At 38.4% G+C, this 13,458-nt stretch overlaps 1 protein-coding gene across 1 annotated transcript in view; it reads left to right on the top strand.

Moving 5' to 3' along the window:
• Positions 1–1,339: 1,339 nt before the first annotated feature.
• The window catches only part of ST6GALNAC3 (ST6 (alpha-N-acetyl-neuraminyl-2,3-beta-galactosyl-1,3)-N-acetylgalactosaminide alpha-2,6-sialyltransferase 3), a gene marked incomplete at both ends in the record, with an annotated part of 45,140 nt that continues 33,021 nt past the window's right edge, over positions 1,340–13,458 (top strand). Inside the window, one exon of the mRNA XM_010009733.1 lies at positions 1,340–1,534. Within this exon, the coding sequence (XP_010008035.1) occupies positions 1,340–1,534 (195 nt within the window). The remainder of the gene's footprint in view (positions 1,535–13,458) is intronic.

Below are 13,458 nucleotides of genomic sequence, written 5' to 3'. Positions count from 1 at the left end.
AAAGAACAGATTCATCTTACATGGTTGCAATCGGAGCTTGTCTTTCACCCCTCCATCACCATTGTAGCACAGTGATTTTATTGCCATCATGTACAAAACTGCTCTTACACATTCATTCTGCTGATTCCTGTTGGTTGATGGTATTATAGACAGGAATTGGGGTGATCAGATTCTGTCATCCAGCATTAAGTGTTATTATATAGATCTGTAGGCCCTCAGGCCAGTAATTTCCCCTCCCCTCTATTTTCTGTGTATGTTACTGTTTAGAAGGATAAAATTACATTCAGTAGGGTGATTAAACTGTGGTAAGTTATGTAAATCTAGAATGTAATTAAAGTACAGTAAAAACAACCTAAATGATCACTGTTCCATTCCGTCAGGGAGAATTTAAAAATAACCTTTATGATAGCGTATCATACCGAGAATCTTTACATATGCCAACTAACATGTTTTGTCCTTAAGTCATTTTTCTAAAAGTATTTTCTAAATACTGCAGTATTTAGAAAATAGCTAAAAGTGAGGGGAACATCATATTCCTTAGAACTTTTCCTCCTGCAGACTGGGGAGTTACCCTAGGAAAAAGTTGGTAACTTTCTGTGGTTATATGCACCAGTGCGACCAATTGAATAGCTTAGAGGTGGAAAGCTAAGGCTAATTGCACCCAGGCTTCAGATCTGTCACCTTATTAACAGTGGAGGTCATGTCTGAGATAGTAATACCTTACCTCATAAATTCACAAACGTGGAATAAGGTAGAATGCTGTACTGGTTCCACCAACCATTTATTCTACATTAGCAACAATTTCTAATATTAAAGGTTCTAGCATGTGTTCTGTTGCACGGGAATTCTGTTGCACAATAAATACAATCTGTAGTGATCTTCACAGTAAACTTTGTGTGGTGTGGCTGCAGATGGCATTTTCACATTGTGCAATTGTCTTGTGTCTAGAGCACTGAAGATTTGGAATGGAGACTTCAGTGTGGATGTTTACATAAAACCTTCATTCCAAATACAAATAAAATTTAAAACGAATAGATGTTTTTTGAAACTTAAAAAAAAAGCTGTTGTGTTTTGGTTTTTTTTTTTTTTTTTTAATCAAAATGGATTCATTTCCAGCCAGTTCTAAAAGAAACTTTAAAAAACTCTGAAATGAAAATTGAAACAAAATGATCCGGTCACCTGTTGTCTTGTGCTCCTGCTGTACGGTGGCTATCATGAAAATAATTTCACATAAAGCTTTCTAAAGTTTTTTTCCTTTATCTTATAATAGAAAGTATATATTTTTTATTAAAACCAAGTCTTAACTTGAAAAATTATTTTTTTCTTGTTTTCATTACAGAGAAAGTCCATTGTTGCTGTGAGTTTCGTTGCTGCATTCCTCTGTCTGATTATTGTTCGTCTCACAAATGAAGTAACTTTCCCTTTGATCCTGAACTGCTTTGGACAAACCAGTGTCAAATGGATACCATTTTCTAATGGCCAAAGGCAGCCTCTGAGAACTCATTATGGATATATAAATGTGAAAACACAAGAGGTAAGCCCTGGTATCAAGAGCACAGTAAAGTGGATGAGAAGATTTCTCTTTCTCTGATCTCATGTAACAGCTTTTCTACCAACCTGCCTAGTGTAGAAACTTAAAGCAACCCATGTTTCTGAGCAAAGTGTCTTTTTTAAAGTGTGCTACCGTAGAAGTGATCTTTGAATGTTTAAAATTTCTTTCATGTCTGCAGTGGAGAGAGCAGTGAGCTAGCCTCAAAATCATGCCTGTTTGCAACAAAAACTGGTATTTATACAAGCAAGAGAATTTCTTTAGATTGATTTCAAGCCTTCAGTCTCTTTAACTCTAAAGGAGATTTTCCTTTGCGTGTTTGTAATAAAGTTCTAAAAATGTTTAATTTTGTGTGGGAGACTCAGGAAAGAAGTAGTTTATTTGTGTTTGTATGTGCATGGAAGAGGAAAAGGGAATTCATTTGTGAATGAACATTCATTTGTGAAATGAACATATGTGAGTGTAGAAATTATATAAAGCTAGAGATTACTGAATTTTTGTGAAACTGTTACATTAACACTTGATTGCTATTCAAAAGCCAGGTACATATTTCCAGTCTGTATTTTACAATGCTTTGCTCTCTATCTGATTTGGAAAATACTTGCTTGTGTGATAAAAGAAGATTTTACAGAGACTCCTGCTTTAAATTGTTGTAGTTGGCAGAATATCTAATGAAGTGGTTGTGCTTTGGTGGTAGTGGTGCTTTTCCCCCAGACTTTTCTCTCTCTTTCTGCATACTTGTTATAACAGATGCAAAATAAGGTAACAAAAATTAAGCCTTTCTAAATATTGTTTCTGGTAGCACTGTCAGTCATGAGAAATACTATCAGACTTCCACTTCCTGCTACTTATTTTTCATTATAAAATTACAATTATTATATTCATGAATGAAATTCATTCACATAGCAGCTTTTATAGATAATGAAAACACTTTACTGCTTCAGCATATTCAGTTCTAAAAGTGTATTGGACAAGTTAGGTGTTATTTTACCTTTAGAGTGTTAAGTATGAAAATCAGAATGAGAGAGGGTATAGTTTTTAGGAGGCAGCTTCTTTAAAACTTCTGTAGCTTTTAATTGTTGCCCATATGAGATGCAGCACTGAATACATTGGGGGCCAAAGTACATTATCTACAGTGCAGAAAAAGGACAAACACCCAAAAGGAAATCTCTTTGAGTCAGGCTGTGAATCCTAGTACCAGTGAAATGAATGGGAGCTGCTGTTGAGTTCAAAACGGCTAAGGCTCCAGGCAGCATATCTTAGGTAGAAAAGGACCAGCAACACACTAAAAATGAGAGGGCATAGTGTTCTGTGTGTCCCTGGATTATTGCCACAGAGGCAGGCATGGAATCTGAATGAGGTAGAGCTGCCATGGTCACTTGATCACTATCAGTCTGAACTGATAAGTGGAAAGGAGAGGAGCATGCTAATCTATTTTTATTCACCATTGCCTTCATCAGAGGTTAGATTTAGCTTGTGGGAGCCTTAATTCATTCTTAAATTTGATAACACGCTTGGAAGTTCTAACAGTAAATGGAAATGAATGTCCTGAAAGTTGGTGACCAGTATTGATTAGTAAGACATTTGTCTTAATTTAGCTGAGGTCATGAAGGACTCCTTAGAGTTAGTAATTTTAATTGTTTTCCCCCTTGTATTTGCAGATTACATTAATATTTGCTAATTAAAATTGTAATGAAGAAACTGAACATGCCTTGCTAATCGTGAATGCACTATCTTTTCACTTAATTATTCCCTGTGTGAGGGAAGTTTCATTGTGCAGCCCATGTGCAAAGCTTTTACACTGCTCATGTTCCTAACTCACACTCACAGCTTTCTCAGACTACAATTTTTGTAACACAGATTGCTTTATAAAATAAGCTTTTGTATACTATTTTTATTAAAATGACCAGCAATTCTCAAATTGAGATTTGAGAATGAAACCATGGAGATTAAAACCACAGATCTCTCATTTCTCTGTAAATGCCAAAGACATTGAATTTATGTTCATTTCACAGGATTAAGATATTCTTTTTTAGGGTTTTTTTTATGCAGCTATGGTATGTAAGATATGGCATTCAGTTCACAATCCCGGGCTCCATCTCTTGTAACAGTTTTTCAGGGCAGGAGAGACGGTGTGTAATGTTGGATTGTTGCCTGCTGATGCTGCCGCTGAACTCATCTGGTCACCGCTGAGCTCATCTGATTTCATCAAAGTTCATTCTTTGTTGGGGTGATGATCGGAGGGAAGTTGACTTCAGTCAGTTGTGATCCGATGACAGTACTGGGAGACTCCCGCTGCTGCTGCCTGATTTTCCCATGACTTTACTCTCTGCTGATGATCATGACAGCACATATTTTCTTTTCAAAGTCCAGAAAGGTGGAGATGGGTATTTAGCTGCTGTAGAAGTGTTATATAGGAGTCAACAGCATATAATTGGGTTCATTGGCTGTTTTCACCCAAAATTAAATCTCCATGAGGTACACACCAGACTTCCCCATCTTCCCACGTTTACCCCCCAAGTACCACAAGTGTGTTTGCTGAAGTAAGAATAACCCAGGCTGTCTTCCCCAGCAGACTGTGCACACCACAGGAACTGTATCCCCCTCTACATTACATAGAATTTCTGACTGGGCTGGGTCAGCCCTGTTGGCAGATCCCCTACTGTTGACTAACCAGGTGGCTTTTACTAAAAATGTTTTCCAATGTTTGAAAGTCTCACCACCCATTGCTCTCAATGTAGCTTTTAGCAGTCCATTGTACTGTTTGATTTTCTCAGAGGCTGGTGCATGATAGGGGATGTGATATACTCAATCAATGCTGTGCTTTTTGGCCCAAGTGTCTATGAGGTTATTCTGGAAATGAGTCCCCTTGTCTGACTCAGTTCTTTCTGCGGTGCTGTGTTGCCATAAGACTTGTTTCTCAAGGCCCAGGATAGTGTTCTGGGCAGTGAGGTTGGGGCACAGTGTATGTTTCCAGCATTCTGCTGATGAATGTAAACTCCACAGGTTGAGATAAGAACAGTCCAATAACTAAAATATGACAGAAGACTATTACTACTAATGATAAGGGATGTAACAAAGGGAGAGAATGTAAAACTAAAAGAAGAAAGGAAAAAACGCAATAAATGCAAGTGATGCACAATACAATTGCTCACCACCTGCTGACCGATACCCAGCCCGACCCAAACAGCGATCTGGGTAACTACCCCCAGTTTATATACTGGGCATGACGTGCTGTGGCATGGAATACCCCTTTGACTAGTTTGGGTCAGGTGTCCTGTCTCTGCTTTCTCCTGGCTTCTTGTGCCCCCTCCTCACTGTCAGAGCATGAGACTGAAAAGTCCTTCATCAGGGTAAGCATTACTTAGCAAGAACTAAAACATCAGTGTGTTATCTGTGGTCAGACTAAACCCAAAACACAGCACTGCACCTGTTACTAGGAAGGAGAAAAAAAAAAACTGTAACAGATGAAGCCAGGACATAAGCAGAAGGTCTAGTACAGCTAATGCCCTAAACAAACATGGCAAGGTTTTTGTAAAGTGGAGCACAGCCCATCTCATCAATGGGCAAGGACCAAAAGGTAAGGAAACTATACCATAATGAATTATCAGAAAATTATGTGATGGAAGGGGAGATAGGAGAGAAGGCTTCTAAAGACATGAATTTTGTCTTTCTGATTTCTCTTTTGGTGAGAGAATCTTTGCACACCTGTTGAATGTGTTCATAGTCTTCTAGTGTGTCTTTTGAAGCCTGTCGTACCGCTGGGTCATACATGTCTCCTGCTGTCTGATAGCACTCCCTTCTGTTTCTCAGCCACTTCCAACATCCTTTTCCTTCTTTTCTTCACATTTATTCTCTGTTTTCCTTTACATGTTCCTCTTGGGCTTCCTCTGAAGCATGGCTGCATGCAGCATGCCGAGGCTTTCCAATCCCAACTTCTCAGTGTACTTAAAAAGTACATGTACAAGGTCAACAAAACAATTAGAGTCATTTACCACCAACCCAACCAGTCATCTGACATGACAGGGAAGCTAGAAAATGTAGGTGAACTAGTACTCTGCCTTTCCTGTCTCTCCCCTGCATATGTGCTTCCTGTGGGAAAAAAAAAAACCAAAAACCAAACCAAGGCTTTAATCCATAGGAAAAAAGATGAAGTTAGGAGGAGCTGATTTCTTTTGGGGTACGGCTCAGTAGGATGAAACTTGAAAACCTTACGACATGATAGAAAATCAATTACTTGGTGGTTAAAGGTGAAATGATCAATGATTTGTATTAAGGAAGATCAGGATATATGGTGATATGAACATTTGTGTTTATCTCAAGAAAAAAAACACCGCCGTATTTATTATTAGGTGTGATCAGAATGATGCTGTAAAGTCATATTTCAAGTGTGTTGTGTGTCTGACAGTATAGTACTATGGAATTTGTATTATTAAAAAGTATTAAAAAAATTTAAGATTACTATAACTAGGTTGTACAGGAGTATTTAATATAAAATGCAAAGAGAGACACAACTTAATCCCTAATTCAGGCTGTACATGATACAGGGTTGTTGCTATGGTTTCCTTGATTTGTAGCTATAGCAACGGCTTTGGAAAAAAAATTACTTCATGTACAGTAAACATACTATATTTGAAACATAAATAGATATGAAGTGTTGTACTATACTGGCCCATTATGTCTAGAAACATTTTAGTTTGACTTTTCAGATATTTCTGAAATAGATGAATCTTTACCTAGAAAATTTCCATCCAATGTTTGCTTTCCCTTCCTTTAAGAGAAGAGGATCCCTTGGTAGCCATCTACAATGGGATGTTGTTTCTCTTCTCCATGTCCATGTCTGAGAGGACTCCATGAGATTTGCAAAAGACTATGGCTGCCTGTTTTGCAATATTTCTCTCTCATTCAAGTACATGAATTTTGACCTTTCAGTGAAAAGGAGGTGTATCGTCAAGATGACCTTTCAGTCCCTCATTTCCTCCACTTTGTAACTATGGATTTTTAGTGATAAGCTCCCTGAAATCCATCTTTAAGAAATGTCATGCCTACCATGTGTTAGTTACTTTTATCCCATTCCCAGTATTTTCATAGAAAATATCACTTTGCTACAACTCCACAGTAGTTACGTAATTGAAACCTATTGTCGTTTAAATAAACTTCACCCCTCACGCCCAGCTGATGTGATGATTCTTCTTGTGCAACAAAAAAGGGCAAGTAGATAAAAAGAAGCAGGTATAGAAAATAAAACCTTCCTCCTTTCTTTCATACCACTCCTACTCTACGAAGTGTTCTGGCAAAATTAATGAACATCATGTATTTAAATTGCAGCATTATGACATCAATTTAAAACCCATTAGCAGTTTCAAACTTTAAGCTAGGCAAGTCTAATAGTGTTCCTGGATATTTGATTGTGCTTTCTGAAATGTGAATACTGAATAGAATTTTACTCTACCGTCAGTATTAAAATAATATAGCATTTTCTTACATACGTAAAATCTGAAATATAGCTGCAATAACACTTGAGACATAATTATAAAAAGTATATTCAAGTACTGTATGAAGATTAAAACTGTTCTTTGAAAAGGGTAAGTTGTGAGATGACCTAAAATCCCTACATTAAACTGCAACTGTGAGATCTAATGGCTTCATCTAAAATGAATTCTGAGGGAGAGAAGAGCCTTTGTGTCATGAACATTGAAGAATCTCACAGTATAGTGATGAGCACTAGACAAAAGAAAAATACATTGTAACAGTTCAGATATTTTTTTTCCCTATTGTAACTGAAAAACTCATCAATGCTGTGTTGATATTGAAGAAATAAATTTGGATCATATTATCCTATACCATTTTGTCACTTAACCTGAAAAAACTAGTATAAACTAAATCAGTATCCTTTTTTTTTCTTTTTGCCAGAAGTTCTGTGGTAGAACTCTGCTGAAATGAGTGGAAGTTTCCACAAATGAAATATCCCAGATATGAATAAAAATAGGGGGAGGCTACAGACCTTATACGTATCTGAGGTAAACAAACATAACATGCAGAAATTGTCCCTGACCGTGGCAGGGGGTTGGAATTAGATGATCTTTAAAGTCCCTTCCAACCCAAACCATCCCATGATTCTGTGAAATATGAGGCTATGTGACGTGCTATCTGGATGTAAAATAAGGCACATACCATTTCAACTATAGCAATGGCATAGTTGTCAAACATGTTAGGAATAATTATAGGAGGGACCTGTACCAATCATGAGAGATCTTGTTCTGAAACTTGAAGAACTAATAAAAAAAGCACAAAGAAGGCAAAGAATATGTTGGGTGCTTTCATAGAAGTTTCTTTCCACATATGGAAAGTAAGAAAGACTTCAAAAAAGCACTGCAGTTTTCATATGAAATACTAAAAATAAGTAAAGCTAGTGATCAACCTGGGAAGGTTTAGGTTTTGCCTCTGTTAGTGATGGATGCAGAATCACACTATGAAGAGAAACTTGGAGAATAGCACTGGGCTTCATTTCAAAACAGAAGGTACCAGACTGTGAACTTGCATGGTGTATTCAGCTGACTTCAGAGATGTTTGTTCTTCTTTCTGGGAAGAACTGGGTCCTAGAAAGACTAAAAAGCTACATAAACTGGAACTCACTGTGACAGAATGTTGCTTTAGTATTTAATTTCTGACACATCCATGACCTCCATCCTCTCTTTTCCTTTGGGATCTAATTCATTGTTATAGCTTAGAAATTCATAGGATATTTTATTAGGAAAAGGTCATCTGTTTCATAGTCATTTATCATTTATATCCCTTCTAAGGCACAACTTTATATCAGTTGCTCAGTTTACATCATTTCAGCCTTAGTAATCATGTAATAATAATAGTGATAATAATGGAAGTAAAACTAAACATGCTATATATTCCTCCAAATATTTTTCTGCTTCTGCTATATGAATTTTCAGGGATGTATTTTCTTGGAAATATTACAGAAGCATTGGCTACATAACATTTTTAATGACAATCACATTGTTTATTACACTTCTGAGAGAGATTTGTCTGGTGGGTTGTTGTTTCCCATTCCCCAGCCCTTCTGTGTTCTACTAACTATCCTAGACCTCCCTGGGAGCCTCAGGCATACACTTGAAGATAAAAATCCTGCCAAAGACTTTAACCACCAAATGAGCAACTCCAGGAGCACATCTTATATTACTGAAATGGACCTCACTAAAGAAATTATCACTAGAGTCCCCACTGACCTCTTCTTTCCAACTCCCTTCTTGCCTGGGAGAAGAAAGAACCCTCAGCATAAGCTGCAAACCACTCAGGCTGTTATGAACCTACAGGAGAGAAGGGAGCGCAGATGATGTGTGTCCTCACTAGAGTAAATCCTGCCAGCTCAGCCTTTTTGCTTCTGTGTATATGGAATTAGCTTAGGTTTTTAAAGCTGTCACAACTCTGATGCTGTCTCATGAGGGAAAAGTCAAGTGCCAGGATAAATCTATCGAGTATTCTATACAAAGGAATTAAATCTACTCCTCACAGAGCCTCGATGTGATGAGTCAAGCAGTGCTGCCTGTGTGGCAGCTCTGCTTTAAAAAAAAAAGGCTAAGGGACTTGAGAAGAGATTACTATCTGCCAGTGAGCTGTGCCATCAAAAGTCAATCCCTAAAGAATCTGGGCTGGTAGAAATAAACGTCTATGATGCAGAGTCATGGGCTGGATTGGTCTGTTGAACAGAGCTTACAGGTTATGCTGGAAAAGGTGCCTAGTGTCATAGATTTGCTATCCACCTTGGTTATATGTAATTTCCAGGGATTTCTCCCACCCTCTTGAGGATATTTTTAATGCTAGCTAAGGGGAGGTTTATATTAGATAATGTTAGACTAACAACAAGAAGGTGCCAGTTGTGTTTTCCATGTGAAAAGTGTGAACAACACCTGTCCAAATCAGAGACACGACACTGTGAAAATTGACTTGAGACCAGCTGAAAAACAGAGCCAAACCTAAGTTTTGCAGTTAGCCAGCCTGATAGATCTTCTATCAGTGGAGTTTTGTTCTAGTTAAATGGCAAAGTGAACGGAGTATTCCTTGGACGGGTAAAGAATAGAGCAGAGAGGTTTGGTGTAATAGCTTCTTGAATGAGACTCTACCGCTGGGGAAGATAAGAAAGGTAGACAAGTGTAATGAGCAGATGAGTGAGGTTTACGGACAGGGGAAAGAAGGAAGAACTTACTGCTCTTACTCTGGATGAGAACTGAATTCTGTTACCATGATGTGATTTCAGATTTTGTCAGTAATGGTTGCTAAATGAAGGATGAGCTGGTTTGCATTAATAGCTTATCAAAGTGTCTTCTTGGTGTTCTATTTCACCAGCTGGGAGAGCAGTGCCCTGTCATGTACTCATATGATAGCATATTAAAGAGCTACTCCTGTTTAACAGTTAAGATCCCTCCATCATAGAAGTTCAGTGTCACCCTCCTGAGTTTATTCCTGCAATCTATTTCTCACAGAGATTCAAGGTGTCCTTTGCAGTGTTACTAGTTTTGATGTGCTGAAGACAGCTAAGGTACACTTTGTACCGGTGTATAAAATACACCAGAGTTTTCACTCTGCCAGTGAAAACGGAATTTTGCTCATATAATTGTTTCTACACAAGGGGCTTCTAATGGCTATGGCAATCAGTGATTTTAGCTGTTTGAGCTCTTGCCCAGCATAGTTGCTCTGGCAGGGATGTGCAGAACTGAGCTGACCCGAGGCTATTAATGCTGCAGGGAAGCAACATGCCAGCGTACACACACAGTCACACATGCGTGCATGGTTGCACACGTAGACGCATTGGCTAGAACTTGCTCAGGAGACACAATCACACCAATTGCTAGTTTGTTTTAGAGCCACAGCCATCTTCCTTGAAAGCCTTTGCTTTCCAAGTTTGGTCCCATGGCCATCTGTCATAGCCTGCGTTTGGCAGCTTCAGGTTCTGCTGCAAGGCTCTGTGGATCGAATACATAGTTTTGTCTTTTTTATTGTTCTCTGAGTTGGTGGAAAGTTTTTGCACTTGAACCTTTTCTCTTAGGCTTTTTGTTAGATTAAAATATGAACCTTAAATGCATTTTGGGTGGTTAATCTGTGCTTTCTGCTCTCAGACCGGGCTGGAACAGGTGGGCTGCTGTAACTGCTGCATAGACAGAAATTAGCTTAGAGACCCTCTTAGAGCAGTTGCAGATTGCACCAGCAGTAATTGCTTTTCCTGGGAAAGCCTCTCTTGTCTGGCTGAATACATTAATCCATACTACTAAATATGTGTTATTTGGTCTGTAAAAGGGTCTGCATGACTGTCATATCAAAAACCTTATGCCTCTTACTAGCATTGTCACGCTGGCAGTGTGCATTTTACAGCTTTACTTGATAGAGTTACAACTTCTGTAACAAGGAGCTACATTTTCTGTGGGTATAGCTGTAAATTTTGTGTACTCATCATAACTTGTTTTTGAACTACCTCTAAACCAATAAGTGATATTACCACCAACGCTGAAAAGTTCATGGTAAATTGCGTCCATAGGGCTGCACCCTGAAATGAAAAGCAATTCAGTCTGGGGAGGGATGGGAAGAAAATGAAGTTCTGTGTTATTTACAGTATTTCTTTCCTCCATCTTTATTTTTCCTTCTCTCCATTTGATATATTTTTCATATTCAGCTAGTCAGAGATTACAGTAATCTGTTGTTTCCTGTCACTCAGAAAAGCAGTTGGCATGCCCGTCAGATGAATAAATACAGTGTTAAATGAAATTCCCAAAATGACTGCAGAGAAATTACTAGAGTGATTTTGGGATTGTCCACTTAATAACAACAATTCATCCTCCATTTTCCCCAACCCCAGGGGTGCACATTACTGCTTTTGCCTTGTTCATACCAGTCAGGTCCTCTTTTTTGCAAGTAATAGCATCATTTTTCAAAGTACAGCTTCTTGAATTTGTCTTTAGGAGTCTATTGTAGTTAGGACCCAGAGTTTTGAATTTGAAATTGATGGAAATGCCACGGGTCTTAAATTAATATTTCTCCAGGGGACAGAGCCTACTTGCTCCAGTTAGAGATGGCAAAAAATGCTCAAGGGTCTCATACTGATATTACACCAGCCAAAGTGCAAGTTGGTGTGGGTTGATTTCCCTGATTCTAGTGCAGTGATGCTACCACCCTCCCTCCTTCTGCCTTTTTGAGTACTGGTTCCTAGGATTTATATTTATAAAGAGAAAATATTATTTCTGGAGTGCGTCATGTTGAAAAGGTAATTTTTCTAAGCTTTACTTCAGATGCCTTCAGACTGACTGCATGCACAGGAGTCACCCCAAAGTAGTTCCAAGGCATTACACCGAAAGCTTAGATCAGCACTGGCAAATACCCTATGATAGAAACGAGACACCAAGGTGAACTATAAAGTTTGGCCTTTAGGTAAAAGCAAACCCCCTGCATTTGATGACATAGAGTATATTATGGAATTGATCAATGACTGACAATTCTGTTCTCTGGTGGTTCTTGTGAATTATTTTTATTGATTTATTAACACTTTCTAGCCTACTGTACTGTAGCTCATGTCATCTTATTTCTAGGATGTAAAAGACTTGTAATGTCTATCCTGTTTCTTGGCAGCTCTTCCTTTTTAGATCCAGTGTATGTTGTCCAAACCTTCTGATTTCTTTCTTCAGCCTTCCTTCAGATTTGGCTTGCCCATCATTGCCCAGAATTTCTTTCACTAGATCATCAGGTTACCTCTTCGTCCCATATATACTACTATACTTTGAAAGCACAGCTTGGAGATTTAGGAGACCACCAAGATGAATGCATTATATCAATCCAGCCTTCAAGTGACAGGCTTCGGAAAAGCAACTGGGAACAGATTTCAAACCAGAAGAGGTTATTGCAAAATTGTGACTCAGGTCAGAGTTCACATACATTTCAATGTTTCTTTCCAATGTCTTTTCAAGCATAACTTACTTCTCAAATGAAGTGAGTCCCAAAGTGGTTTATTTGCCACCATGCCAGTGTGTCCCAAAGGCTGAATACAGGCACTTCTCACTGTTTTTGAGGCTAAGCTTCTAGTTAGAAGCCAGAGAAATATAATTTTCTCAAATACATAGTAGATGGTGTTTCTTCATTAATTCTCTCAATGTTAGACCTTTGGAGAGTCCCACAGGAGAGTGTCTTGGAGGCAGAGGGACAGTTCTGTGAGATCCCCCACTCAGGTGGGCCCACTTTGGAGTTGTCCTGTTCATGTCCAGCTGGTCCTTGGTGCTCCTTGTCATCACCAGTATCAATGACAATTGGTGGAGCTGATAACATTACTGTAAGGCAAATAATGATAATCAGTGTTGATATTTTACTCTGAAGAGAACGGGCAGCAAAACAGGCTGCAAGTCTTATAAGCTAGTCTCGATTTCTGTCCTGCTGCTGGCATAGACTAAAGTACTCTGCTTCAGGATCATCATGTTTGTAAAGGATTCATGTTTATTAAGATCAGGTATCATTCTTGGATCGAGTCACTTCTGCTAATGTTCAAAAAGTAAAATGGGGGCAGTCAGATTGACTATCATAAAATGATTGGTGATTGACTATCCCTGAGAAGTTATCACTTATTAGCAGTGTATTACAGCCAGAACTTTATTGTCAGAACAGCAAAAATAATCTTTGCACTACATTAATGCTTTAGGCTGATTGACAAAGGATGAGGCAATTCAGCTATTGTGACAGCAGTGTTGGCATGCATTATATAATGATATATAGCAACTTCTGTAGATTACCATTAATTTCTGCATGAATTCTGTCTGTCTTTGATAAGCATGTGTAACTCCTAATAAATTATTTTGGAGCTGAGCACGAGAATCAAGGAGAAATGAACATTAGTAGTTATGGAGCTTGGTGATAGCTGAGAA

This window comes from Nestor notabilis, unplaced genomic scaffold (genome assembly GCF_000696875.1).
Source record: "Nestor notabilis isolate BGI_N333 unplaced genomic scaffold, ASM69687v1 scaffold162, whole genome shotgun sequence".
In the NCBI taxonomy this organism is placed as follows: domain Eukaryota; kingdom Metazoa; phylum Chordata; class Aves; order Psittaciformes; family Psittacidae; genus Nestor; species Nestor notabilis.
This window is presented reverse-complemented; position numbering and strand designations above follow the sequence as displayed.